We start from the raw sequence: 26,230 nt of genomic DNA, 5'->3' as shown, positions 1-26,230 counted from the left end.
AAATGTGCTTTAAACATGCAAAACAAATCCCAATTCTTCCTGGTACAATGGAGAAGCAAAGAAACTGAAGATAGCATCAGAAGAAAACAACAAAGAAAGACAGAAGCCTTTGCCACATTGCAGGCTAACAGCAAGAACATGATAGAATAAAGATGCTTATCTTGAGCAACAGAGAGCCTGCACAACATGAGTCAGAAGGAGCAAGGCACCCATCAGCCTGTTTGGGAGACCAAGAAGATTTCTGAATGGGGCTGGTAGCTGAGCCCTCTGCTAAGCTGTGCTCAAATTCTCTTTGCCTATGGGCTGACATTTGGGTGGGTGACTTCCTGCTCAGGGGCTGCTGCTGAAGAGAGAGCAACCTACCCTGTAGTTATGGAGAGCCACAGGGAAAGCCTCTGAAGCACTGTGTCAAAGGCTGGAATTCAAAAGAAGACTTTTCTTCCCTTATTCTTGGTGCCTGAGAACCAGCATTAACCCCCACCACACTCCTCAGGCTCTTCCCAAGAAAGAAAATAACAGAACATTAAGCTGGCACAGTACATATGAAGTGACAGCAAGAGCCCTTGCAGTAAAATCTCTGTGTGATGCAGAAGGAATTACCTCCACAATTCCACTCCTGTCAGACAGCACAGCACAGCACAGGGGGTGCTGTGCTGCTGATGCCAGAGTGTGATTTCCATTAGTGTTAATAGGAACTACTGACAGAAGCAGCAGCCAAGAAGCCAAAAAGCCTCCAGTCTTGATGAGTGCCTTTGCTGAGTACAGAACTGCATTAAGTCAGTCCCAGCAGCTGTAGCAGGCAAATGACCATGGCTGTGAGCATGAGAAAAGAGCCAGGACTCAGGTTCTAAAGAAGGGCTGGATCCCAGTGAGGATGGAGCATTGGAGCTGCAGCAGCACAAGTGGCCAGTGAAGTGCCAGCTCCACTCCAGTGCCCATGTAGCAGTCAGTCACAGTCCTCAGCAGCAAGCTTGAAGGCACCAGGTGGCCACTGCAGCATTTCTTGCAGCTACTTCATGAACAGCTACTGCCAACAATCACCAAGCTCCTTGGGATGGGGCACAGAAAAGCATTTCTATCTGCAGTGGAAACATAAAATAGTTCACAAGAAAGTATAGGTTTGGAAAAACAAGAGCTTGGGATCAGAAGATGATATAACAAAAAAACCCAAAAGGTAGGCCATGAGAAAACAGCACGTATGGAAGAACAGGGGCTTGAAATTTCAAGATGTTGTTTTGGCCCCCATTAGGGTCTATCAGTTCAGACAGAGAGAAAAGGCCATCATTACAGCCATTACTTCAAGTCATTGAAGATTTTTTGGATAAGCAAAGCCTAGAGAAAATTCCTCTCCAAGATATAAACATAGATTTTTATTAATTAGAGAAAAAGCCAGATACAAATCACAATCCTCTGAGAAGTGATGAGCTAGATGTCAAGGTTATTTTCTCGAAAACAGTTCAATAAGCAGGTGCTGAGCTGGTGCTCACCATCACCCAAGTGTGTCACACAAGGCGAGTCGCTGGCACTGCCTTGGCCCCTACAATTTGCAGCAAAACCATCAGGTCTCACAGCAAGCAGATCCCCTGCCTGTTCCAAGTGCCTACCCACCACCTCCACCACTCGTTTCTCATCAGCTCTCCACAGACAGCAACAAATCATTTCATCCTGTTACTTATGCCACAGAAATTTAGACTCGAGGAAAAATAGGCATAACAACATTACATCATTTAAGCAACCAACTTAGCTGACTACATCAAAATTCTGTAAGAGCAACAGACCTTTTTAATTAAACTAACTAGCCCTGGGCCAGAGAAAAGACTTCTCTCCTGCTGCTTCATTTGGTAGGAAGTGATGGTGCCACAATCGCTATCACAATTCAAAGCACTTCTGAGTACCCAGAGCTCACCCAAATTCCTTTGGTTGCAAATGCTTCTACAGAAGCCTGTGCTACCCAGGCACCTGCCTTGTCCCATTCACACCCAGGTCAGCTCCAGGTTTTTGTGCTGATAATCTGAGTCTCATTGCCTCCCTGTAGCATTTGGTGCAAAATGAAAATAACAGAAAACTCCATCAAGCCTAGCCCCAAGGTACTCAAAACTCAAATAGTTTCACATGGTAAGCCATGACAGCCAGGAGCAGTCCCCTTCACAGGGCTGTGCCAAGGACACAAGACTGTGTCCCTTGGGCAGGGACTGATGCTGAGCTCTGGAAGGGAAGCCCAAGCTGGTGCCAAGAGGGTCTGGACAAGCTTGACACAGAGGAGAGAGAGAACAACCCCTTCCACTGTACCTGCACTTGCCCCCCTCAGGTTTGCCAAACACTTTAGGAAAAGCCAGATTCTTCACAGGAGCACACTGCTGCAGGGAAGAGACACAGCTCTGTACAACCCAGAACGATGCTCCATCATGTGGCACTGCTCCAGCCCACACAAGGCTTCATCTTCTACTATACACTGAAGTGAACTGCATTTTTTGATGCTTTTTTCTTTTCTTCTGGAAAGAAGCTAATTAGAGTGGAAAAGAATCTCTACAACTCTCACATGTACGATTCCTGTACTTCAGACTTTAATTTGTGTTATGCAACTACCACACACACACATTGTACTTGAAATGATATACCATGCAACCTAATCAAACACCACTAACAGCACCAGGTAGTTAAATCATGCTGTGATAAACAAGGAAAACGATTTTGTGTAAGCATGGCAAATTCTCCCTTGCACCTTGGTCAAAGTGGCACCTACTACCAATTATCAGGTTGGTAAAATGCATCTGTTATTTAGGGTAATGGCTTAACTTAACATGCAAAATGCATGGCTCGGGGTGCACCAAGTACTCACCCAGTGCAGGGAAAGGGCACCTTGGTGGCACTGACCACCCAGGGAGCCCCTGAGAAGGGGAGCAGGGGCAAGGCAACAAATGTGACCCCAGGGCAGGGCTGTAAGAAAGAGCAAGCTCCCTCAGGAAGGCTTTGAGGACAAGACTCAAAGTATGGAAAATTTTGCTGAAAATAAAATAACTCATTCTCACTCACATTCATGACAAGAAATTAAAAAGCATGTGTTACAGCAAGGAAGCCAGGCTGGATACTGGAGAAAAAGCCCTGTCCCAGTAGGGATGCAGATGCACAGGAGGAGCTGACCCAGGAACTCATGTCCCCACATCCCCAGTGGGACTAGCTGGACAAGTGCCACCAGGAAAAACCTGAGTATGCTCAATCCAGCTTTGAGAGAAGAAGATGTTCAGATAGCCTGAGGTCCTTCCAGCCCTATTTTTACAGGATTTCTCCCCTTCACTCCAGCTGCCCTGCCATACCTCACAAGAGGCATCCTGCAGCCAGTGCTGCTCTGCAGCAGCCCCCGCAAGAGGCACAGCTATATTTATTCTGGTACATTGCAGTGGGAAGCTTTAATCTGTGTAATCGCCTCAGAGAAGATTTCATTCAGTAAGGGGAAAGCAATTACTGTTTCATTTGCAACCAGTTGCCTTCCCAGGGTCCTAATCTATCAGCTGGAGGGTCCTGTAAGCCCCTGCACCTGCCTGGACAGTTTTTGTGAGATAGGTTTATGCCTCTGATAAAAGCACCTGCTGATACTCAAGGTTTTCAGCCCTTGTTTGAAGCAATTTTTCTCCTCCCAGATGCTATTGCTTTTATCTGACAGCATACACACTGCATGAAGAAAACAACTGGATATAATCCTAGATTAAAGGGATTGTAATGAAGAATTAAATACAAGCCATACCCTTCATAGGGTTTGCTGTCGTCATTCACCAAGCACAGAGCCTGGCCGTTTGGAGGTGGTCAGATGGTGGTGGCATTTCAGATAGGAGCTGCAGAGACTGACAGGCATTTACATCTCCACACAGAGGTGGGAGGAAAAAAAAACCACCCAAAATAAAAACAAAAACCCCAAACTAATCCAGCAACAAAAAAAACCAACAATCCTTAGTGTTTCCATATGATGCTGCATTAAAATCCCTTTAAGATTTCACTTCAAAAACTAGCAACTAAAATCCAAATTCTCAGCAGGACTCTGCACATATTGGAGCTGCTGCACCTCAGTGCTAGGAAGGCTTGTGGTCCCACAACACCACCAGGAACCATAACTGAGGAAGGTAACCGAGGCTCAAATCAGACAAGAAAAAAGTCCCAAGGAAAGGACATTCACTGTCTACTGCAGCAAAGACCACAATATCAGAGCAATGCAAAAGCCCCCCAGGAAATCTTTATGGCTTTATCTTACCATATACATATATATGCTCAGCTGCATGCTTGGAAAAAAAAAAAAAAGAAAAAAGAAAAGGCACTTTAATCTTCTGCTTTTTCCAGCTTGGCAGCCAAAGCAGTTTGACATGATAAAGAGACTTGAGAGTTGTGAAAACTACATATTAAAAGGAGAAAATTTCTAACTGTCTTTCTCTTGTAAATTGTGGCAGCCAAAAAATCCAACCCTAAAATAAAGACGTGCCTGAAGGTAGCAATTTTACAATCAGCAACAGAATGATTTATATCACTGCTGTCATCTTTGTTGGGGAAAAGGAAGCCAGGTATTGTGATCATTAGCTTTTTGATACAGATGATATTTTTAAATGAGGAAAAACACATGCATTTTAATCAGGAACTGAAGGAAACTGCCCCAAAATACTAACAGAAGAATCTGTAGCTCACGCTAAGATTTGCAAACACAGGAGATAAATATTAAGGTGACAAACATCATCAGTGACATCCCGAGCTGCTGCATATCTCTGGGTATGTGTGTGAGACCTCACTCATCCTGGAACATGGCATCCCACACCCTCCCAAAGCATATGTCCTCAGGCCTCAAGCAGGCATAGCCTGGCAACTGGCCCCAGCCACTGAAGCCTGTGGGTTTCCAGGTGCTGGTCTCACACAGCAAGGTGCCATCACTCCCACCAGAATCCAGCTGCACACGCTGCTGGGGCTCCCCAGTTCCCTCTGATGGCAGGCACAAAGCAGCAGCATTGGATACCACTGAGAGACAGCAGCACCAGGCTCTTCTCTTACAAGAGCAGCTAAGAGCCAAGATGTTACTGCCTCTTTTCCCCAGCAAAGTTCCAGAAGCAAAGCCTAGCCTACCTGGTACTCAATCTCTAAGATCCTGCCTATGCTTTGGCAGACACACATGAAGTCACAGGTATAAAAGAGAGGAGGCTGCTGCTGTTCAAGGATTAAAAATCAACTTAACTTGACCTTTAATGCAACAATGTGGCTTCTGATGCTTCCATTCCCCAGTGTAACCATAATCACATTTGTTGCTGAGAACCGGGAAACTGTTTTCAGAGACCAGCTAACACGCAGGCTTCCACAAGCCTGGGTGATGTGACAGCAAGGGCACCAGCACAGGCTTTCTTAAGCCCAATGGAGCAGATTTGAAATTGGGATGCATTTAAAAGCCACAGAACAGAGTGTCCTGCAGATGACATCAGAAGCACATCAAACCTCACTGAATGTTTGTGGAGAAGAACAGCAGAGAAATCACTGAGAGTGCTCCTCTGAGACAGAAAGTCCTTGTACAGGAACTCCAAGCCAAACGAGTCTCTCGTCACAAACACCCTCAGAGCTCAATACAGATGAAGAAGTCTAAAAGGCTAATTTTTGCCTCCTGTCCCCGTACATTTTAATAGAATACAGGAAAGATTCAGCCTGTATTGGAGTAAGTTTTGTTTGTAAATCCCACATGATATGCAAAAAAGCTCTCCTTCAGCAAAAAAGCTGTGTCACCTCCCAGTTCACAGCTTGCACTGACAGCCATGTAATCTCAGCCTGCATACAGCAGTTTCAGACCTTCAACAAGGATTCCTCAGCCTGACAAGGATGAACTGAGCATGTCCAGCAGTCCAGCACTGTGCCATGCCTGTGGGAGTAGCCAGCCGTCATTCTGCACCATTCAGCTCATGGATCAGCACTCCTGCCTCTCAGTCCGAGTATTTCTGGCCCTGTGGGTCTGCAATACCTCCATGCTGCTGTCCTCCCATGTTCACTATTGAAAAGCGCTGATAGCACCAGCAGTTGCACTGTTTTCTGAAAGCGACTCTAATTAAGTATAAAAGCAAGTCTAATTAAGTATGGTCTGCTCTGTGAGTCCCCTGGGAAAACAGAGGAATAGCATCAACCCTTGCATCCAGCCATCCTCCTTTTGCTTGGTGTAACCAGATGACAGCAGATGAAGCCCTGATCTGAGCACCAGGACGTGCAGCTGTTTTGAGCAACACAGAGGCACGTGCCAAGCAGAAGGTGCCATGTAGGGAAGGGCTAAAACACTTCTCATCCTCCACACCCCACTGGGAACATGACTCTGCCATCCATCCTTCTGCCAACAAATCCTCCCCATCTCTGTTAAAATCACACCAGCACCCTCAGGCACACCCATATCTCATTTCTGAGGCTTCTGTGGGAAGCTGTAGGTACAGAAAGCAGCCAGGATCAGGTCTGGAGCATCCCAGTGGCAGGGCCTTTCCTACAGCCAGGCAGAGAGCTCTTCTCTGCTTTCCTGTTTCATGTCTGCATGACAGATAGTACAGATCACAGGTGCTCACCTGGGAATTCATCCTGCTCTGTGCAATGCCGCTAATGATTAAAAGCTAACAGCAAAATCTCCAGTGCGGCAAAGAGAACCAGAGCACAGCCCCAAAACATTAGTCACTACAAACACACCTGAATCTTAGCACACGTGGGGCACATTTAAATTTACTTTTCTTTAATTATGAATGAATGTGGGTTTATTTGGTGTTTACTCCAGGGCAGTAATAAAAACACATCAAAAATTATAAATTCCCTTGCAAAGAGCCATCACCAGTGATTGCCCACCTTGACCACCTAGTTCAGTGCAAGTACATGGAGATACAAGTGAATGCCAAGAGCTGACAATTTTCATGCCTGAAAGGGGGAGTTTTCCTTACATTCTATCCTTACACACTACTTTGTGCAGTCTCAGTAGATGCCCACCTAAAACCCCTGCTTAAGTTACTTATTCTCTTTTGCACCTGTTTATTAAACCAAAGGTTGAAAAACAACAAGAAGAAACCCCACCCAGGAAGGGAACAATGTAAGGAAGCATTGCCTGGATTCATCAGGACAACTGATAATCATAGCTCTGATCTTGGGTTGCAATTGATTTAGTTATAAATACACATGACCAAAGGTACCAGGGCAAGGAAAGAGCTTTTTTGGAAAGGCACAGGAACAGACCCCAGAGGCAGAGTGCTCATGACTCTCCAACAGATAGCCCTAAGTGCCCACTGAAAATGGGAGATACTTTGCTGCTCACAGTGGACAGAACGGAGAATGATATCATTAAAGCCCACATTGCATCTCAAAGTCCTTGGAGGAAAGGGGAAGAGGTACTTCATATTTCTATAAAACAATTAGTATTGACAGACTGGACTATAATACAGCACTCAGACCAGAGCAGTAATTAACTATCCAGCAGCTTCCTTGCTGGATGCAGATAGGAAGCACCAAGGTGCAATTAGAGAGCAGAAACAAGGCAGGCACATGGCTTTGCTCTAACAAGGTATTCACCTCCAAACCGCCTGCCCAGGTGTCTGACAAGACATCCCATACCCCACACTGAGCACCAGAGCATCCCTGGCACAGTCAGAGCTGGCAGCCAGCACTGATTTGGGAGCACCTTCTCTTCACAGGTTGTGCTCAGGCTCTCTTCCCTTTGCCTTGGTTTCTCTGTGCCTTAAAGAGTGTGGCTATAAGCCAAGCAGAGAGCTCTGGCCACAGACAGCACCAGTGATGGAAAAGTACCACTGACAGGGGATGGTGCCTGGGAATTAATCTGCAAGATGCCACACACCATCAAATGCTTTTCCACTGAAGCTCAAGGCAACTGGTTTCAGCACCCTTCTAATTTGCAAATCTCTGAATAATACTGAGAATTGAAGCCTTGGGGAGATCTGGGGCTGCTTGCACACCATTTCAGCCTCAAAAGGCTTAGCTTTAAACATCTTTGGAGAGAAAATATTTGCAGTCCAGTTTGAGGTCCAGAAAAAAGGGACATTATGTGCCCAAACCTTCAGCGTTTCTCCCCCAAAACCAAGAGTACTATGGATCTGTTTCTAAACAGCTACTCTTGGGTAGTCTTTGCTCTACCATATTCCCACGTACTGGGGGAAATATCCTTGCACAGTCCAAACGCTCTCCTTGTCTCTTCGTAGGGAGGTGAAGCAGAAGCAAATGGTGTTTCTGCTTCAAGATGAGCACCTTCCTCCCACCTCTCCTCAGCTTTTCTCTTCCCTTTCTTCCCTCTTTTGCCACAGGAGTTTTCCAGCATTGGCTGGTGATGCTCCTCAGCAGGGCAGCCACAAACATGCAGAAAACAGGTCCGCATAAAGCCAATGCATTTACACCTGCACACGTGCTTCTGGCAAACAGCTCACAAGTTGGGCTGACATAAATGATGGAGTACAAGAAATAAAGCTCTTTCCTGCTGTGACATTTTAAGACAATTCAGCAGGCTTTTCACCCCAGGAAAAGCTGGGGCTGTGTGTGCAGCAAGGAGTGAACATGCTGCAGCTCTGTGCGTGGCTCCAGAGGAAGAAAATTACTCTGCAGCGATGCAAACAACTGCTTCATTGCTGATATCCCTGAAACAAGGACAGAAACTGGACCAGCAAGGGTTTCACAAGGACAACAGACTCTCCTGGATGCAGGTGCCAAGGCTCTGTAATGACAAAGGGCAGCAAAGGATCCAAAAGACATCAGGCACCGCTGGACCAGAGTAAGTACCAGAATCTCTAAGTCATTCTTGCTGGCCAGATCAAACTCTCACAGCACAGTAAATGGTTATTTAAGAAATGGATCTGAATTTGGAGGCAACACTAGTTTCTGGATAGTGAGACTCTGAATAAGCTAAGAAAAGCAAGGCTGCCACAGGGTCTGCTGCAAGCAGTTTAAGACATGAGACCTGCTGGGAGATGAGAGTTTAGCACTCAGACTTTCCAGAAACCAAACCTATGGAGACCTTCAGGTCAAAGGCACAATTGCCACCTAGCCAATGCCAAACTTCACCTGGTATTCAAGAGCAGCAGCTATTCCCCCACTACCTTCTCCTGAGAGCAAATCAAGGAGGGCAGTTGGAAAAACCTCATGGATGCCAAGTACAGCATTAAGGCTTTGGACACAGGATTTTAAGGCAGAATCCTGACAAGCCTTTTGTCACACTTCTTATACGGGACACAGTACTTGGATGACTTCACTCATTTTAGCAGCAGCAGCACTCACTCCTAAGCTTTCTGGCGGCAGGGACCAGCACCCAATGCACCAGGAGGATATCAGGGAGGAATAATGCATTTTCTAAAGAACATCTGACTGAGTCTCATAATCTCATCAGCTCTGGGGAATCTCAGCTTCTGAAGTCACAGCAGTCGAGGACAGACAGTGTCACAAAGCTGCTGCTGCATGAATGACAGGGCCATTTAAAAGCAGAGCACTTGTTATTTCTTCTCTTCCCAAAATGCCATTGTCAATCCCAACGCACTAGAATGAGAAAGCTTTGTTTCACTGGAATGTTCCACCAGCAACCACTAGCTTCCTGCAGCATTAACAAAACAAACCAGATCTTGTCCCCAGTGAAAACAGTAATTTTTTGCTACCAACGAATCACTGCTTTGCCTCACCTCAATGTCCCAGCTCATACAGGTAATTTAGATATAAATTACCTCAAAAGCGGTGCCTGTTTTCACAGCACAATTAATGCAGCAGCAGGTAACAGCCAACACACAACTCCTGCCAACACAAATGTGCTGGTTTCATCTTGGGACTTTTTCCTCTGCTGATAGAGCTCAATATTGCTCCACTAGCATCAACAGGGGCAAAATAAATCACAGATTAAAAAGAGACAGCAACAAACCAAAACACTGTGGTCCTGCTGTAATAGTTGATGAATCCTATTTAGGTTTCAAGTAAGCTCTAACGGAGAGGTTAAAGGAAGCCAGCAGGGTATGGAATAAAATTTGGCAGCTGCAATTCTGCTGCCAGAAGGGCAGTGGGGCAGGTCCACGTCTCAGTAGCATCAATTGCAGCAGCAGGTCCAAGGCACTCGGGGCATCCTGTACTATTACAGAGAGCAAGCACCTCTTCCCCACTCTCCTCTCGTGCAAATGATTTTAGGAAGGGAAGAAACTGGGAATCATTACTGTGCCACAACTATGAAATACTTTCCCTGTGTAGGCAAGGAACTTCCCCCATTACAAAAGTATAATTCCAGCGTGCATGTGCATGAATGCACAAGGTAAGAACTAAAAATAGAGGTACCCTATTTCCATGCATCAAGTCAGCAGGTACAGAAGCAGCATAAACAGTGATTCAGCAGCAGCCTGCATGATGCAGGAAGCTGTTTCTTTGCCTCTGCTTCCCTGTTTGTAGCCCTTCCCTGAACTCTGCTGAGTTACCAAGGCCCAGCAACTCCCAAGGGCAATGCCCAGATCTGCCTTGAAAAAAGAGCCCCAGCCCCACTGGGCACAGGGAGATCTGCCAGCCATGGGGAACTCACTGGCTGCTTGGCTCCCTTGGGAAGGGGGTGATGTGAGGTGGCTGCAAATGCTCTTCACACAAGGTGCAGCTCTCAAGAACACAGACATCTAGAGAGGTTTTTCGGTCTACCGAAGTTTTTCTAATGCAGTCTATATGCTAACATAATTAAATGTTTTTTTAAACAAGATAGATCTATAATTTGCATTTTTTCTATTTTTTCTTTAAGCTTCTGTGTCATATCTACAAAGTGTGATCATTCAAACTGGGTACAAAAAGGTGCACAATGTAAAATTACAGTGTATGGCTACAATTTTTGGTGCAAAGTAGTGCTGTGACTCCATTAATACCTCTGAAAAATTGCACAAGACGACACCAAGGACATTTTTTGAATCCTGTGAGATTTGTTACATAAACAGCTACGACCTTGTACCCATGGTTTCAACAGGGACAAGTTGATTTTTTTGCTGGTTCTCACCCTCAATTTTTTCATTAATGTTTGCTTGAAGAGTCAGAAGGAGATACAAGAAAAAGAGAATGAAGAGTAGGAATTTCATTTACATTTCATAAAACCGTAGCTAATCTCTTCAAGCAGAAATTAGAAAAAATACTTCAGTCTTCCCACTGCCCAGGCTCTGTCATTCACCCTTTCAAACACAGCAAAGTCTCCAGGTGAGCAAATCCCTCCTTTAGCCCCTGAAGTCCTGGGACTAAAAATATCTTTGAAGGGCTTCCTTGCACAATGTGACTTATCCCCACACCATTCCTAGATAGCATAACTAACCAAGCACAATTAAAGTGCTCAAGGATTTCAACTTAATCTCAGAATGTATTAAAGTCCTTTCTACTCTCACCTTGACATACTTTGAAGTTTGGATGATTTGCATTTTGATGTCTAATTGAAATGAGGATTGCTGCCTGACAGGCCTTAATCTTCTCAAAAACAGAGTTGTTCCTCTCTCCCCAAAGCAAGTATTTATCACAAGTTTCACCTTGAATATAGGTCACAGCATTGCAAAGCAAGTAATCAGAGCTGTAAAAAAACCAAAAAACAAAACAAACTATCACGAAGATTCTGTCTAGGTAAAAAAAAAAAATTCAAAAGGCACATCTGTTCCCCTGAGTCACAGCAAAGAAAGATTATTATCATTAGCATGAGGGTTATACAGCAAATGAAACAATTGCCTAAAGAAAAAAGAAAATAAATCACTTCAAAGTGTCATCTTTCATCATCAAATTTTAATAGGAAAACTACTGTGATTTGCTTAGTCTGAATATATATGCAATGTAAAGAGACCCTATGACATCACTGAGGCATAACACCACAAGATAAATGGAGATGATTTGCCACACCACTGGAGCAGCTGTAACTCCCTCCCAAACCTGCAGCAACCAAACTGCAAGGCAGCTGCTTCTGACTGGCCACTGGCTCTTATGCCTTTGGCTGAGAGGACTCGGAGGTCTTAATCTTCTCCTGACTGTGTGGGCTTTAGCAGAGGGCAGCTGAGCTGCTACACTAGTTAAAATGCCCATCTCGTGTTAGTCACAGTTGGCTGTCCCTGAAGCCTGAGCCCTCACCAGAGCACAAACATCTGAAGGCCACGTTTGGCACCGAGAGTGCCCCAAGCAAGGGCAGCCAGAGCAGATCCATATGCATCCCGAGAGAGCCCATTTGGAGCAGAGCCTCACTCCACACACTCCCAGCAATGCAAAACTGGGCTCAGAACTCCAGACTGCCTTTCTTTCATACAGCAGTTGGGTTTTGAGAGCGATAACAATGATAACAATGATAACAATGTCCTGCTTCTGCATTACAGTGCAATTCTCGCTCCTGAAGGAGGGCAGCACCTGTGACAAGCTCAGGAAATGTCAGAGGAGAAGGCTGCAGGCAAGCCAGGCACGGCCCTGCCTACGGAAACAGCAGGCAGCCTGCAAACAGCAGGAAAGGGTGCACGGCTGCTGTTCACAGAGCTGTTGAGATCTATATGAAGCCCCATGTGTGTAAATGAAACATTGGCTCCTTCTATCATCAAATGTGTACAACTTGTAAGCATGAATTATGCAAGACTATTAACTGTCTTATTTTAAGAGGGAGCAGCTGTAGAAGCTGCTTGGAGGACACGGCAAGTCACAGAAGGGTCAGCCCCTGGTGCTCAGTGTCTGAGTGTGTCTGAGCTACAGCATGGCCACTCTCACCAGGTCCAGCCCCAGTGCTCCCCCAGACCTGCATCCTGCACTAATCAGCATCATCAATCCCTCATGGTCTTGCAGTGCTCTATAGAGGAAGGAGTAATATTTTCACCACCTTCTTATTGATGACAGCTCAATAAAGATCTGGATAATTGTGTGAGTCTCTGAAGAAGTGAGCAGAGAGCTGAGCCTGTAACCTGGCCCCAAACTCAAGCCCCCAGCCAGTGCTCAAACTATCAAGCTTTGCCTTTGCTTTTACCTTTCACAAGGAACGTGAAACAGCAAACTCCCATTGCGACCAAGGAGCTCCAGGCTGTCTCAGTTCAGTAATTTTCTTGTTGACTAATGAACCCTCACGCTCAGGCAGAGCCCACAGAGGAGGATGCCAGTCTAGAGTAACGCTGCACAGCCCATGTCACAAGTGCCACCATGTCGGAGGCTGAGGCCAGCTGCAGGCAGGGACGCTGGAGGCTGCCTGGCAGCACGGAGCACTCACCTGGCCTCAGCCCCAGCCCACAGAGCACTGCAGGCTACTGATCTCAGCCCTCCCTGAGCAGACACCCTGCTTAGCAGACATGCTAAAGTTGCTGATGGCAAGCTCTGGCCATAAATTGCTTATGGGGTGAGAAGGCTTTTGATACAATTTTACATAAAACATTAATTTTTCTGGTCAATACGAATGCTGGTAGGACTGAGTGGCAGGGCTGTACACAGCAAATAAGCATGTTAGAACATAGGAAGTACTGAAAGGGGAGGCACAGATGGGTATTAAGACCAGTTTCATTCATTGTATATATCATGGACCTGGAAGAACAAACATCAAACACTGTGATTACATTTACTGATGATTCAGATTTGTGTGGGCTCCTCAAATACACAAGAGGAGGGCAATAAAGTCCTGGATAACTGTGAGCAAGCAAGCACCTCAGGGGATAATTAAATTAATCTGAGCTATGGAAATGCCACACAACAAGGCTAAAACAAAGCAAACAACATTGTAAAGGACTTTGCACTCAAGAAACTAGACAAGACAAACACAGGCTACTGCTTGTCCCCAGTGACTCACCAAGGTGCCAGGTGCTGTACAAACCCATCAGGTGAAAACTGGTACAGGATACACATGAAGCTCTAAAAAAAGCAATCTCAGTGATACTAGTTGTATGTGCCCCCAGCCCAAGAGACTGTGGCTTTAGAGAAGGGCCTTGTCACAAGGGCACCACTGGTGATACAGCAGCTCTGAGGCCACCCTGAAAAAACAAATCCATGCAGGGGACCCCGGCCATAGCACCTGGGTCCCACCTGGTTTACCAACCCCTAGTCTCTATTACCAGCTGCTCCCCAGATTCTTGACCATTGCTCCCTATTTAGAAATCATGTACTTGCTTTTAACTGCCTGGGCAGCCTCGGCACAGGGAACAGCCCTGTCTGGTGCAAGACACCTGCCTTAGAGACACCGAGGCACCTTCCACGAGCCACCCTGACCAGCAAAGGGATCACTGGCAGGGTATCACAGCAGGCACAGAGCCCCTTCCAGGAGACAGGTCCCAAGAGCACGTCAGACCGAGACTGGGGAACATAAAGCATCTGGAGCAGCAACACTAGCGAGGACATGGGAGAAGTCAGAAGTGGCAGAGCTGCCCGAGGCCCTGGAGGCATGAAGATGCTAAATTTGATGAGGTTGAGGAAGGGAGCCAAAGGAGGAATAAATAGAGCTAATGAGAACACAAGGCATGAGCATTCAAAAACCTTTAACACACTACAAACAGCAATAAAAAGGCAATTAGAATTCTGAGATGCATGGAGGGTAATTGCATGCACTATAAATAGGTGGTGGGAAAACTGTCCTGCTCAGCAGGATCTGAATCACTTTTGGGGTGACTTCTTTGCAGAAAGGAATATTTTGGCATGCAACAGAAGCTAAGAAAAGGGAGTTTACAGAGAGATGAAATTACAGGAAGAATTTCTATCACTCACATCCTGCTGCATGAAATATGTACCAAGCAGGAGCTTTGCCACAGAGGCTTCAGAGGTCATAGTTTGAGGAACTCCAAATAAAAGCTCAGCAGCAGGGATGCAATGCAGCCTTAGAAGGAAACATCCATTTTATATCACCAGCAATGTGTATGGCACACGAGTCCAGGCACTTCAGTGGCTTTCACTATTGATGGAGAAATCTAACAACACCCATGGAGACCCCATCCTGCTCAGTTCATAACCTTTGCACAAGCACATGCACTTGTAACAGCACTTAAAAACAAGCAAAATCAGAAGTTTAAAAGTGTAATTCAAGTGTCAAATTCACTTCCTCCATCCTCCATCCTGCCACTTGTATGTTGCTTCTGTTCCCTACCCATGCCTCAGGCATGCTCTGCTCATAACCCCCTCCCCGGGCTGGTGTAACCCTCGAGGGGATGCCCATGGCTCAGCCATGCAGGTTCAGGGTAGCTGGTACAAGCAGCCAGCTTGCTGTTTAAAAAACAGGCTCTCTGATGCCATTCCCTGCCCAGCCTCCCCTCCCTACACCAGCTAGGCTGGAATAAGTGCACCAACTGCTGCTCTCCCAGCTGGGCATGGGGCTCAGGCTCTGCAAGAATGTGTCATGAGAGATTCTGGGGAAGAAGTAGCCCTTGGACCAGATAAAACCCACGGGATCACAGCTGAAGGCAGGGCTAGGGTCTTTGCAGAATTACAACCAACATCTTTCAGAGTAGAAGGTACCAGTGAAGTCCAGGAGCCCATAAACAAGCAGAAATCACACCAGGCAGAGGCCTGGCCAACATAATTCACCACTGCATGATGAACTGAAGTCTTTTGAGGACACCAGCTCTCTCTTGAGACAGCTAGAGGCTAGAAGAGTATTATTCCCCACCATCTCTGCACAGCCCTAGGCATACCTGATGCAGAGCAAATGGGAGATGGAAAAGAAAAACAGTCACACCTGAGAACTGCCAGCAATCCCTCCTCCCTGCCCCAGCTCCTTCACAAGTATCCTTCCAGAGGAGAAAATTTTGCAGACTAAAGCACCTGATAAAGGGAGTGAGCAAAACTGAACCTTCCCAACTCCAAACTCCCTCAGCTAAGCCTCATGCACTTCCCTGCTCCCTGTTCTTTCCCATCACAGAGCATCGGCATCAATTCCTGTTTGGGAGCTGCCCTGCCCTCACAAAGGACTGTGTACACACAATGTCTCTGCAGTCCTAACTCCAGCTAGCTCTTTGCTATGCACCAAAAACCAACCCCATGCAGCTCAGAACATCCCCAGATAACAGCAGCAGATGGTTTCTGCCTAGAGGTCTCACTGGCAGAGGGTGTCTGTGGAGCCAGGGTGGGAGGCACAGTGCTAGCTTTTGCACCACTCTCAGGTCATGCAGCCTTGCCTGTGGCTGAAAAAGTGCTGGCTGTGGCCTTCCTTCCTCCGTGCACTGTCACCATGCAGGTAGCAAGGCAGCTGGCTCCTGCTGCACCACCCCACTAGCTTCCTCTGAGGCAGAGATGAGTCTGTCATCTCTGGTTGCAAGAAGAATGGGAGCAGGAATGCTAGGAAGGAAGGAAGGAAGACTAGTGGTGGAGATAATAAAAGCAAACTTGTCACATGCAACATGCAAAGCATTTTTTGCCTTTTTGCTCAATTAGGAAAAAGTATTTGGCATCATAGAAGAAAATTGCCTTTTTCTTGATGTTATGCTTATGTGATACCCACATCACCTTCCAGCTGCCTAAATCCTCTGCTGCTGAAGTGTGGGAGGAGCTGACCCCCTGCAAGAGTACATCATGCAAAGTGAAACCACCTCCTTGCAAAAACTACAGCCCCTGGCAGCATCAGCAGCAGTTCGACAGAACTTTTGGATGGCTGCAACTAATTGTTCCCAAATCACCCATTATTTTGTGTGCCTAAAACATAACACCTGAATGCTCTTTCCTTCCCAGCTCCACACCCATGGAACAGGGACACCTGAGGGGAGCACTGAGTGGAACACAGGTTGCATCTGGCTGGCTGTTCAAGGAGCAGCTCCTCCCTTCCACATGTAAGGCTGGCCAGAGCAAGCCCAGAAATTTCCTCCCAAAGTGTCTTTGCAGTATTTAGGTTCACTTGGCCAACTGGCTGGACAGGGCTCCCCCGAATCACTCCTTGGGATAAGAGTTCGTTTCCAAGCAAAGCACCAGCTGGAAATCAGATGGGTGAGTGCCTTCTTGTAGAATCAACATCAGTGAACACAGAGCTGTATTTAGGAATACCAGTCTATTTTATCTCACCAGGATTCCACCAGCCAGGCACCTTGTCCTCTCCAGTGCCAACCAGCAGCTGCTCTGGATATATGGCCTCTTTCTCCTTCAGAAGTATATCAGGCAATGACAAAACCCTAAACAAGTAGTTCTTTTCCACTGCCAAAAAATTCATTGGACTTTTTTTCCCCAAAATTCTTCACCTGTCTGAAGGCATACAGTGAGTGATAGACTTGCAGGGACAGAGTTACTCTGCTCCATGCTTGTACAGAATCAGATCCAGTTTATTAATGCTAATCCTAAATCATCGAGTGTGGTTTTAAACCCCACCCCAAAACAGGGGCAGAAGGTGGTCTGCAGAGAGTCTACAGACAAAGCTAGATTTGAAGACTCTTCATTTTAGAAACTCTAAAAGCACCCTGCCCTTGTGTGAATGTCACCGTAATTTAGCACATGAGATCACAAAAGGCCAGTGCTGGACCATCAGCCCTATTTGTCAGGATATATTACACAAATGCAGTGTGGCATCAGCCCAAAGTCCTACCAAAGTCAATGGAGCTCTTTCAGGATCTGCACATCACATTGCCAATCCCCAAAGATAAACACCACAGCACCGTCACTACAAACATCCACCCTTCTGACCTGGAGAAACATAACTAAATCTAGATTTCATTAAGTTTCTTCATCAAATATTCAGGTATGGGGAGACACCCATGAGGGTCACTATATATCTGACTCTACCACTAAAAGTCCAAGCTCTCAACCTTACTGTGAAGTAGACAGACAGGTTTTGAACTATGACAACTACAAACACAGCATCACTTACCCCAAGCTGAATAAATATTTGCATGACACTTCGACTCAGGTGTTTAAATTCTAGAAAATGTCTGACTTTATCAGCCTGAATCACAGACAATACCAAATATTATTACTAAAAGCACCTTTTCAAATAACAATTTCAAAAGGTTAACATCAAACACTCAGCAACTGCATTTTATATCCTGTTTGAAGAATGAAGTCCACACAATTCAGAGGAAAACCTTGTTGAAGCAACCCAAATATCTTGTACCCACCACTAAGCAAGTACCAGGCTAGGATGCTCTGCATATTTTTGTCAGTACCTACAAGGTAATGACACAGGGGAACTCCCCAGGAACCTTCCATCTTTCACATGTCTCCTCTCCCACCCTCATGAAGAGGCAGCTGGACCCTATTGCTGGACCTTGGAGCATGCCCTGCAAGAAGGGCAGCCCAATTCTGACCCACTGGGAGCTTGTGATGCCACTTGCATAAGGGGTATCCAAGGTGAGGAGATAATGTCGCTCTAAAAGAGCTGGGCAGGGAGGTGGCACATTCCCTTGGACCTCACCCTGTTCTGCTTCCAGGAAGGGAAGAACTTTGAGGGGCCATCCGTCAAATCCCACCTGCCCTCCGAGGTGACAAATGGAGAAGAGCTGCTCACCACCAGGGAAAGCTCCTTTGTCTGCTGTTTTAAGGGAACTCTACTGTTTTAATTAGTCTTAATTCTCAAAGACACACTAAAATATGTGATTTCTAGAGGTCATTTTGTGGGTGAAGCCCTGGAGCTGCTGAAGCCACTAACAAGATTCACATCAACACCCTCCAAGCAACAGCTTTATTGATCATACTGTATTGATTGGTCTTAACATACTGATCAAGTTTACATAATGAAATAGAAATAGGATGTTTACTTTGTACCACTCTGGACTACTGCACTGCTAGTAGCTCTGGGGTTTGTGTACATACACTATTAGAGCAGAGTTGTGATGGCTGGGCTGCTACTGTTAAATAAGCTAAAAACAAATTAAATATTTCTCTAGCTAACAAAAAACTGCATAGGGAAATGACTTGCCGACCACTTTCCACATAGGTAAATGGAGAACAAGTGACTCACCATTCAGCAGAAGGAATTACAAGTTGTGCAAGAGGCAAAGTGCTTCAGGGAGAGTGTCTAGACTATGCAAAGCAAGACCATAAATTACACCTTTTGAAACGATGGGCTGTAGCAGGGATTGGAGCTGCATGAGCTGGTAAGTCTTCTCCACTCTTGGTTCATAACATCGCTGCCCAAGAGGTGCCACCCACAAGAATTGAAATGTCAGGCTATGGATCAGGAATTGCAAAGTTTTACAACAGTCGAAGACCAAGCTCACAGCCTATTTAATTACCCACTTCACAATCCAATAAACTGCAAGTATATAAACAGCCAAAGTATGACAAATAATTAATATCTCCTAGAATAAAATTAATATAAGGCACTGGCAAAATAAATGATAAGTGTTTTAGCTGAAAACAACCGTTTTCTGCAGATTCCAGACAATTTGAGCACAGTCATCACATTCTGCACTCCACACTGCTAAGCAGCACAGCATCTCAGATGTGCCAGACCTTCCTCGCCATGGCAATGCTCTGCAAGCAGGCTCACCTTCACTTCAGGGCTAGCACAGAGCTGGGGACAGCCCCAGCCAAGAGCCCAACCACACACACAGCTCTCATTTGATGGTGGCAGTGGCCTGTGCCCACGTTGAGCCATCTGAGTAATGAAGCCAACCCCTAACTACTCATCCAGGTTTGGACCTTGTATCTATTTCTTAAGCAGCACTAGACAGCAAGAGAGGGACAAACAGAAAACAAGCAGAGCATCGTCTTTACCTCTCCTGCCCTGCAGAGCTGAGAAAACCAAAAATCTTCAAGGGTTTCCTGGGACCAGCAGAGCAGAATCTGACTACAAAAACAAATTCCTCCAGCAGAAAGCTGCTAAAACTAGTCCCAATACCACCTGAGTTCAGGGTCTGTCCCAGAAGAACAACGTGTTGGTGGTTTTATGAGAGAACTTGTGCAAGTATGGCATGAGAGTAACAATCCAACCCATGATAAGGAAGAAGTATGTGATTGCTTGGAAGGCTGCACTGGCCTACGTCCTAACTGTTGTAGCATCTGTGTGCCTGCTGAAATCGCAGAAATTCAGTATTTTAAGATGCATTGTAACCAATTGAACAGCTTCTGACCCCTCACACCTGTTCTGCATTAAGCACTGTGCTTAAATCAATCACCATTCAGCAAAGCACAAGCTTAAGCGCTTTGCTGAATTTGACTGAGAATTTTGCTAATGCACCTGACGTCATCTCATAGGCTTACACAGGGACCCAAATCATGAGCCACTTCTCCCAGGAGCAGCCCTGGTAATCTGCAACAAATCTGGAACTTTTTTCATCCCACATTTATCCCACTGGGAACTCATTTACTCTCCCGCCTGCCTACTCCCTTGCTCTGCAGGAAGGAAAACAGGCAATGGCAACCACGACTGCAGCAATGTCTGACCTAATGTGCTCTTCACATTTTATCTCCTAAAAAGTTCTTCCTGCTGCCCCCTTCCCCAACAAGTGTTTTCAGTTTATGCTATTTTGAAGGAGCAAACACTGTTTCCAGGGCTGTGCTGTGCCTTTTGACTGCCGTGCTGCAGAGGTACTTAGCAAGAGGTACAACCCACATCCAAGGATGCTTGGTTTGCATCCCTACAGACACACACCTTGCTCAACATCCCTAGGCTGCCAACTGAGCTCTCTTCCAAAAGCCTTCAGACAGTTGGGATCAAGTGGGAAGAGGCACCAAGCACAGCTGGTCGTCTCAACTCTACTTCCAACAAATCAGCATGAGCTAGGGAAAAGACCACATACATCCTGGGCAAGCAATTACCAAGCTCAGTGCCATCTGCAGTAATAAAACACGTTGTTCCGAGAGCCACGGAGCTGGAAAAGCCACTTTCCTCCTGATCTGCATCATGAGGCTGGAGCCTTCCATGTCCAGCAGTATTGTAAGCTCTGATGGGAGTTTTTCCTCCACATTCAGTAGGTCTCTTGCTCACATTCCCCAGTGCCTAGTAAGGGCTGCCCACACACTGCACCTTCCTCCCATCTAGGGTAGAAGATAAAAAAGAAATCTCCCTATTTTCACCAAGCTTTACAGGGATGAGGATGTTGCAGACCACTGCCTGCATCTTAAATGTGCCTAGAATTCACTTGTGGCTTAAAAACGAAACCTAAGTGGGAAGTAAGACAGCACAGGCAGGTATCTAATAAGCCTCTTTTCTTTTCCCTTAGGAAATACTGCTAGTGAGATGTAAATAAAAGAACTTATAGGTAGACATCACAGATATGTAGCTACTCAGGTGGAGCCTTACCCCATAAACATCAAAATAATCCCAAAGCAGAGGTGTAGACCCGAACACACTGATCTAAAAACCAGTTTTTCCTCCGTTGCTGAAATTTCTGGGGTATCAGGATCAGAAAAATATCAGTTCTGAGTGGAATCTGCTTAAATTCATCAGGAAACCTGAAACAGAGTTTGCTTCTGGTATAAACAAGCAGCGCTGTCATGCCCACATGCAGTAAATATTCATCTACACCATCCATTCACACTTTCCCACTGCTCTCTTCCTTCTCGTATACATTCTAATTTATCTAATTATCTTTGTGGTGCAACAGCAACTTAACTACACAGTTCCCTTTATTCCAGGGTGGTTCACGGGTGCTGCAGAACACCAGGCTGCATTTTCCAGCTCTGAAGCACTACACCTGCGTGTGTGGCTACACAGCTGGTGCCCGCTGTGCCAGTGCATTCACAGTGCCTGAACACAAGACCCCCGGGGCACCAGCCAGCTCTGACACTGCAGGATCAAGGAGGAAGGATTACACACCTCAGGGGAGGTACCACAGGAATCTACAGCCCAAGCAAGAACTTCAGTGGTGCCGTCACAACAAAATCAACGCTTTTTATCTGAGAAAACTGCAAAGAAGGTGAAGCTATTAGAAGCTGCCTGTGATCTGGGAGCCTGGCAAGGGCTGACTGCAACACAGCCCATCTCAACTGTGGTGGGGATGGGCTGCCTGTTATCAGGAGACCCAGCCAGGAAACCACTCTGCAGGGCAACAGCTTCACTGCCTCACCTGCAAAGCCACGGTCACCTGCCTGGGCTGTGCTCGGGGTCGCAGCATCTCCCATTCTACAGGGGAGAGCTGTGAGCCAGGCGAAGCCAAACCTCCTCCTTCTCCTTCAAGCACTGGGCAGAACCTGCTGAGCAGGGCTGGGACAGGTCGCCAGCACTCACTGCTGCACAGCTCTGCCCAGACACGTCTGCGGTGGCAGCTCCCTGACATGCATGTGGGGTCTGAGCAGCCTGGAGTGAAGCCAAGTCCCCTCACCTGGGCAGGTCCCCACTGGGGCTCCCACATGCCCTGTCCATGGGCAGTGACTGCCCTGGCACCTCCAGGGGTCTGCACGTGCAGTGGATCAAGCAGCTCCCTCTGCAGCCTCTCTGTCCAACAGCACTGGGAAAGGAGGGAGCATGGTCCTGCACACCAGCCTGGAGACTGCAAATGACAATGCCTGGGGATCTTCTACTCCCTATTTCTTCAAAGATGAAACAATTCCCTGGAAAACCACAGACTGTGAGTGGGGAGAGGCAAATGGTACATGGGAAAGGAAGCAATTTATCCCTCCTCTGCCAATGAACAAACTGACTCAAAGCTCCCATAAGAGCAGAACCAAAATCCAGATTTCTCTCACCTTTCCCTTTTGAAGCAAAATGCATTTGTTCCAGTCTGGTGAGTCTTGAGCACCTGATACTTTCATTATTACTGAAGACCCAACCAATACACTGCAACTGATGCTCAGTGCCCAAGAGAGATCAAGTCCTACAGCTTCACTCTTTGATCCCCCCCTCCAGCCAGAGAAGGAAGGGTGCACTTTCCCAGAAGGATATGCAAAGAAAGCAAAGCAGAGGAGTACACGAAGTTCATCAACAAACTCCAGGCTCTGGTAGTCCTTTAACTGACTTAAACGGGAGTCACGGCTAAGAAAAAAGGGGAAGGATCTACTCCCAGCATGACAACTAGATATAGAGAAGACAAAAAAAAACAGATTAATTCATCTTTTAAAGGGTGAATTCAATTTGACATGTGTTATCATGGTAAGTTTAGCTTTCCCAATTCCATTTCACTGCTAAGTTTGAGAGGAGATGGTCAGACCCCAAGACACACTTATTTTAGCTATGTTAGTAAGTCAGAAATGTTTCCCTACATTCTTCATTTCACAGAGAACTGATTATTTTCTGCAAAATCCTATGTAACTTCCACATACCCTTGAGTATTGCTGCCATTTTGTAATTTTTGTCATTACTCCTCATTTCTTTGTTTCACCTGCACTTGATTCCCCACTTTTTCCTTTCCTTTCTCTTGTCCTTGCACAGTGCACTATTTTGATTTCAGGGACTATAAACTGTCCTTCCTAGTCACTCCTCTGTGAACTAAGATGCTGCATGCTCCTTTGGATAAACTGCTTGTCAATTTCAGTTCATTCTTATGTGACAAACAGTTGTAGGACTTAGTTGGGTTTATTTCAGTGAAACTAACAATAATGTAAGTTTCATTGTCTTTCTCTAACACAAAGAAGTTGCACGGCAAACAAAAGCCAAAACTACTTTGGAAATTCACAGTCTGTTGAAAAGCATTGTAGGAAAAAGAACGGATAAAAGAAACTCCAATCCTGGCTCTAATTTCAGCTATGTACTTTGCTCAGCAAACAAAAGCAGATCATTCAACCTTCCAGCAACAGATTGTCCTATATTGCCTTTAAACTACATGATACAGTACGGATACACTTTCCTACCTCCGTATGTTGCAGTGACTAATAATAGTCCTGTGGTGTAGCAGAACTGAATGTCGTTTGCATCACTACATCCAGGAGTCTGCCTGAATTGTAAAGGTCATTTGTGAACACAGAACAGTATCAAGGCTAAAAGTGCAGCCTAAGAAACTCAACCAAAAATGGTGACAAAAAGCCAGCTGTTTTAGAGAGCTACACTACATCACAGACTGTCACAGCGACTGCCTCGGGCTGCCACACAGAAAAAGTTGGCTGCATTTGACTAAAAGATGTCTGTGTCCTGATCCAGAAGAAACTTAATTTCTGCCCTGGCCCATGAGCTTGTGCCTCAGAGGAGAAACAAGCTCCAAGACAGCTCCTGGAGATGGGGAGCCCAGGTGGAGCATTCCTGCCCAGCCTCTGCCTGGAGCAGCACGCGGCCCTGCTGCGGTGACACACTGGGGGAGGAAGGGTCAGGACTGGGGAGGAAGGATCAGGACTGTGGCAGAGACTTCATCACAAACCTCTGCTGATGCATTTTGCCGAGAAGCCGGTCTTGGGGAGCTTGCCAAACACAAACACTTGCAAGAAGTTGAAATGAGACTCAGCAACTCCCCACGTCAGTGCCAGCACTCCCAGTTAAGCAAACTTTGCAATAAGCATGGAGTTGTGGAGTCTCTTTGCTGGAGGCAACAGCACGTGCCTGGTGTTTTCCAGCAACGTAACCCATTTCTCTCCTTTCGACAACCTTTAGATTGCCAACACCCCAAACTTCCCGAATCCCGATGTTGCGTAACTAGAAGCAACGATGTATGTCACCGCGCCAGCTCTGTGTGGGAGACCATGTCGGGGAGCAGCACGGAGGGTGACAAGGGGTCAGGGAGCTGTCCCGAGCCCCGGGACAGGGCTGCTGCCAGTAAACCGCACCACGCGGGCCCAAGGTGCCCTGTGCCGGGAGTGCCCTTGGGGTGCCCGGGCAGCTGAGGCCTGGGGAGCAGCAGGAGAGGCGAGGAACGGGCAGGGATGCAGGCAGAGGGGTATATGGAGGAGCAAGTAGAGAAGAAGGGGGCAGGGAGGTGAGCGGATGGTAGGAGCAGGCAGGGAGCAGCCAGAGGCGGGTGATGGAGAGGAGAGGCAGGGCCTGGCCGGCAGGGCAGAGCCGGGCAGGGCAGGGCAGCGCACGGCCGGTACCTTCTGCTGCCGGCGGGCCATGTCGGTGGGCTGCTTGGCGTTGAAGGGGTAGGCGATGCAGCGCATGACGAAGACGTAGAGCTGCAGCTTCTTCTTCCTCTCCTCCTCCTCCCGCTGCAGCCGCTCCAGCTCATCCTTCTCCTTCTCGCTGGCCACCGAGGGGCTGGGGCTGGCGGGCCGCGCCGCGCTGCTGCCGCGCCCGCCGGGCTGCAGCCCCCCGGCGCTCCCACCGCCGCCGGCACCGCCGCCGCCGCCGCCCCCCGGGCCCTCGCCGGGGCGGCTGGGCGAGAGCCGCGCCGCGGCGGGCGCCAGCGGCTCCTTGCCGCTCTCCTCTTCCACCAGCTCCTCCGACTCCTCCTCGCTGGACGACGGGTCCAACATCGCGGCGGCGACGGCTGGGCTCGGCCGGGCGGGCTCTGGGCTGCGCTGGGCTGCGCTCCGCTCGGCGCAGCCGTGTCCGTGCCCGGCTCCGGCTCCGCGCGCCGCCGCGCGCGCCCCCGTCCCGCCCCTCCCCGCCCCGCCCCGTGCGCGCGGGCGCTGGCCACGGTGCTGCACGCGCGGGGCGAGCGGAGCCAGCGCCGAGCCGGCCCCGCGCATGCCCGGTGGGAGCGACGCCGCCGCCATGGCCCCGGGGGTCGGAGGGGTGTGTGTGTGACGGCCCGGCGGGCGCGTGTGCCCGCGGTGTCACAGCCCAACACGGGCATCGCGGTGATCTCAATGTCACCACAGCCACACACAGCCACCGCTGTGCCCGCGGTGTCCCCACAGCCCAACACAGCCACCGCTGTGCCCGCGGTGTCCCCACAGCCCCATAGAGGCACCATGTGCGCCCGCGGTGTCCCTACAGCTCCACTAAGACATCGCGGTGTCCTCAATGTCCCCACGGCCGCACACAGGCACCGCTGTGCCCACGGTGTCCCCACAGCCCAGCATAGACATCCCGGTGTCCTCAATGTCCCCACAGCCCAACATTGCCATCGCATTGTCCTCAATGTCCCCGTAGCCCCAGAGAGGCACTGCTGTGCCCGTGATGTCCCCACAGAACCCACCGTCTCTCTGAACCTCCACATCCACACACAGGCACTGTTGTGTCCTCAATGTTCCCATGGACCCCAATGTCCCTGCTGTGTCCCCACAGCCCCACACAGACATTATTTTGTCCCCATAGCAGCCTGAGCCACACGAATCCCCGCAGACTGAGGCTCGCAGAATTTGTTTCCCACCAAGCAGCTCTTCTTGCTCCTCAGTGAGGCTAAAAGTTTTAATCGATGAGTGGTATTGCTGATAAATGTTTTATCAAAGTCACTAATTACGACATATGTAATGATATCGTGGCGTTCTGCTTTGAAGATTACCTGGGGCAAGCTGAGGACTTCAGGAGCCGCTCTAAGGGATGAGTCAGTGAAAACATCGTGTGCTCAATGGTTTAATTTTTGGTAGTTTTCAGATCTGATTGAGACTT

At 47.6% G+C, this 26,230-nt stretch overlaps 1 protein-coding gene across 14 annotated transcripts in view; it reads right to left on the bottom strand.

Annotated features, from left to right (window-relative positions):
- The window catches only part of CADPS (calcium dependent secretion activator), a 204,932-nt gene extending 179,783 nt beyond the window's left edge, over positions 1-25,149 (bottom strand). For all 14 annotated transcript variants that reach the window (XM_088171331.1, XM_088171332.1, XM_088171340.1 and 11 more), the window contains exon 1: positions 24,769-25,149. In XM_088171331.1, the coding sequence (XP_088027457.1) occupies positions 24,769-25,149 (381 nt within the window). The remainder of the gene's footprint in view (positions 1-24,768) is intronic.
- Positions 25,150-26,230: the final 1,081 nt, after the last annotated feature.

The sequence above is a fragment of the Sturnus vulgaris genome, chromosome 11 (genome assembly GCF_052056855.1).
Source record: "Sturnus vulgaris isolate bStuVul1 chromosome 11, bStuVul1.hap1, whole genome shotgun sequence".
NCBI classification, from domain to species: domain Eukaryota; kingdom Metazoa; phylum Chordata; class Aves; order Passeriformes; family Sturnidae; genus Sturnus; species Sturnus vulgaris.
Note: the sequence above shows the minus strand (reverse complement) of the source record. Positions and strands in the feature narration are given on the sequence as shown.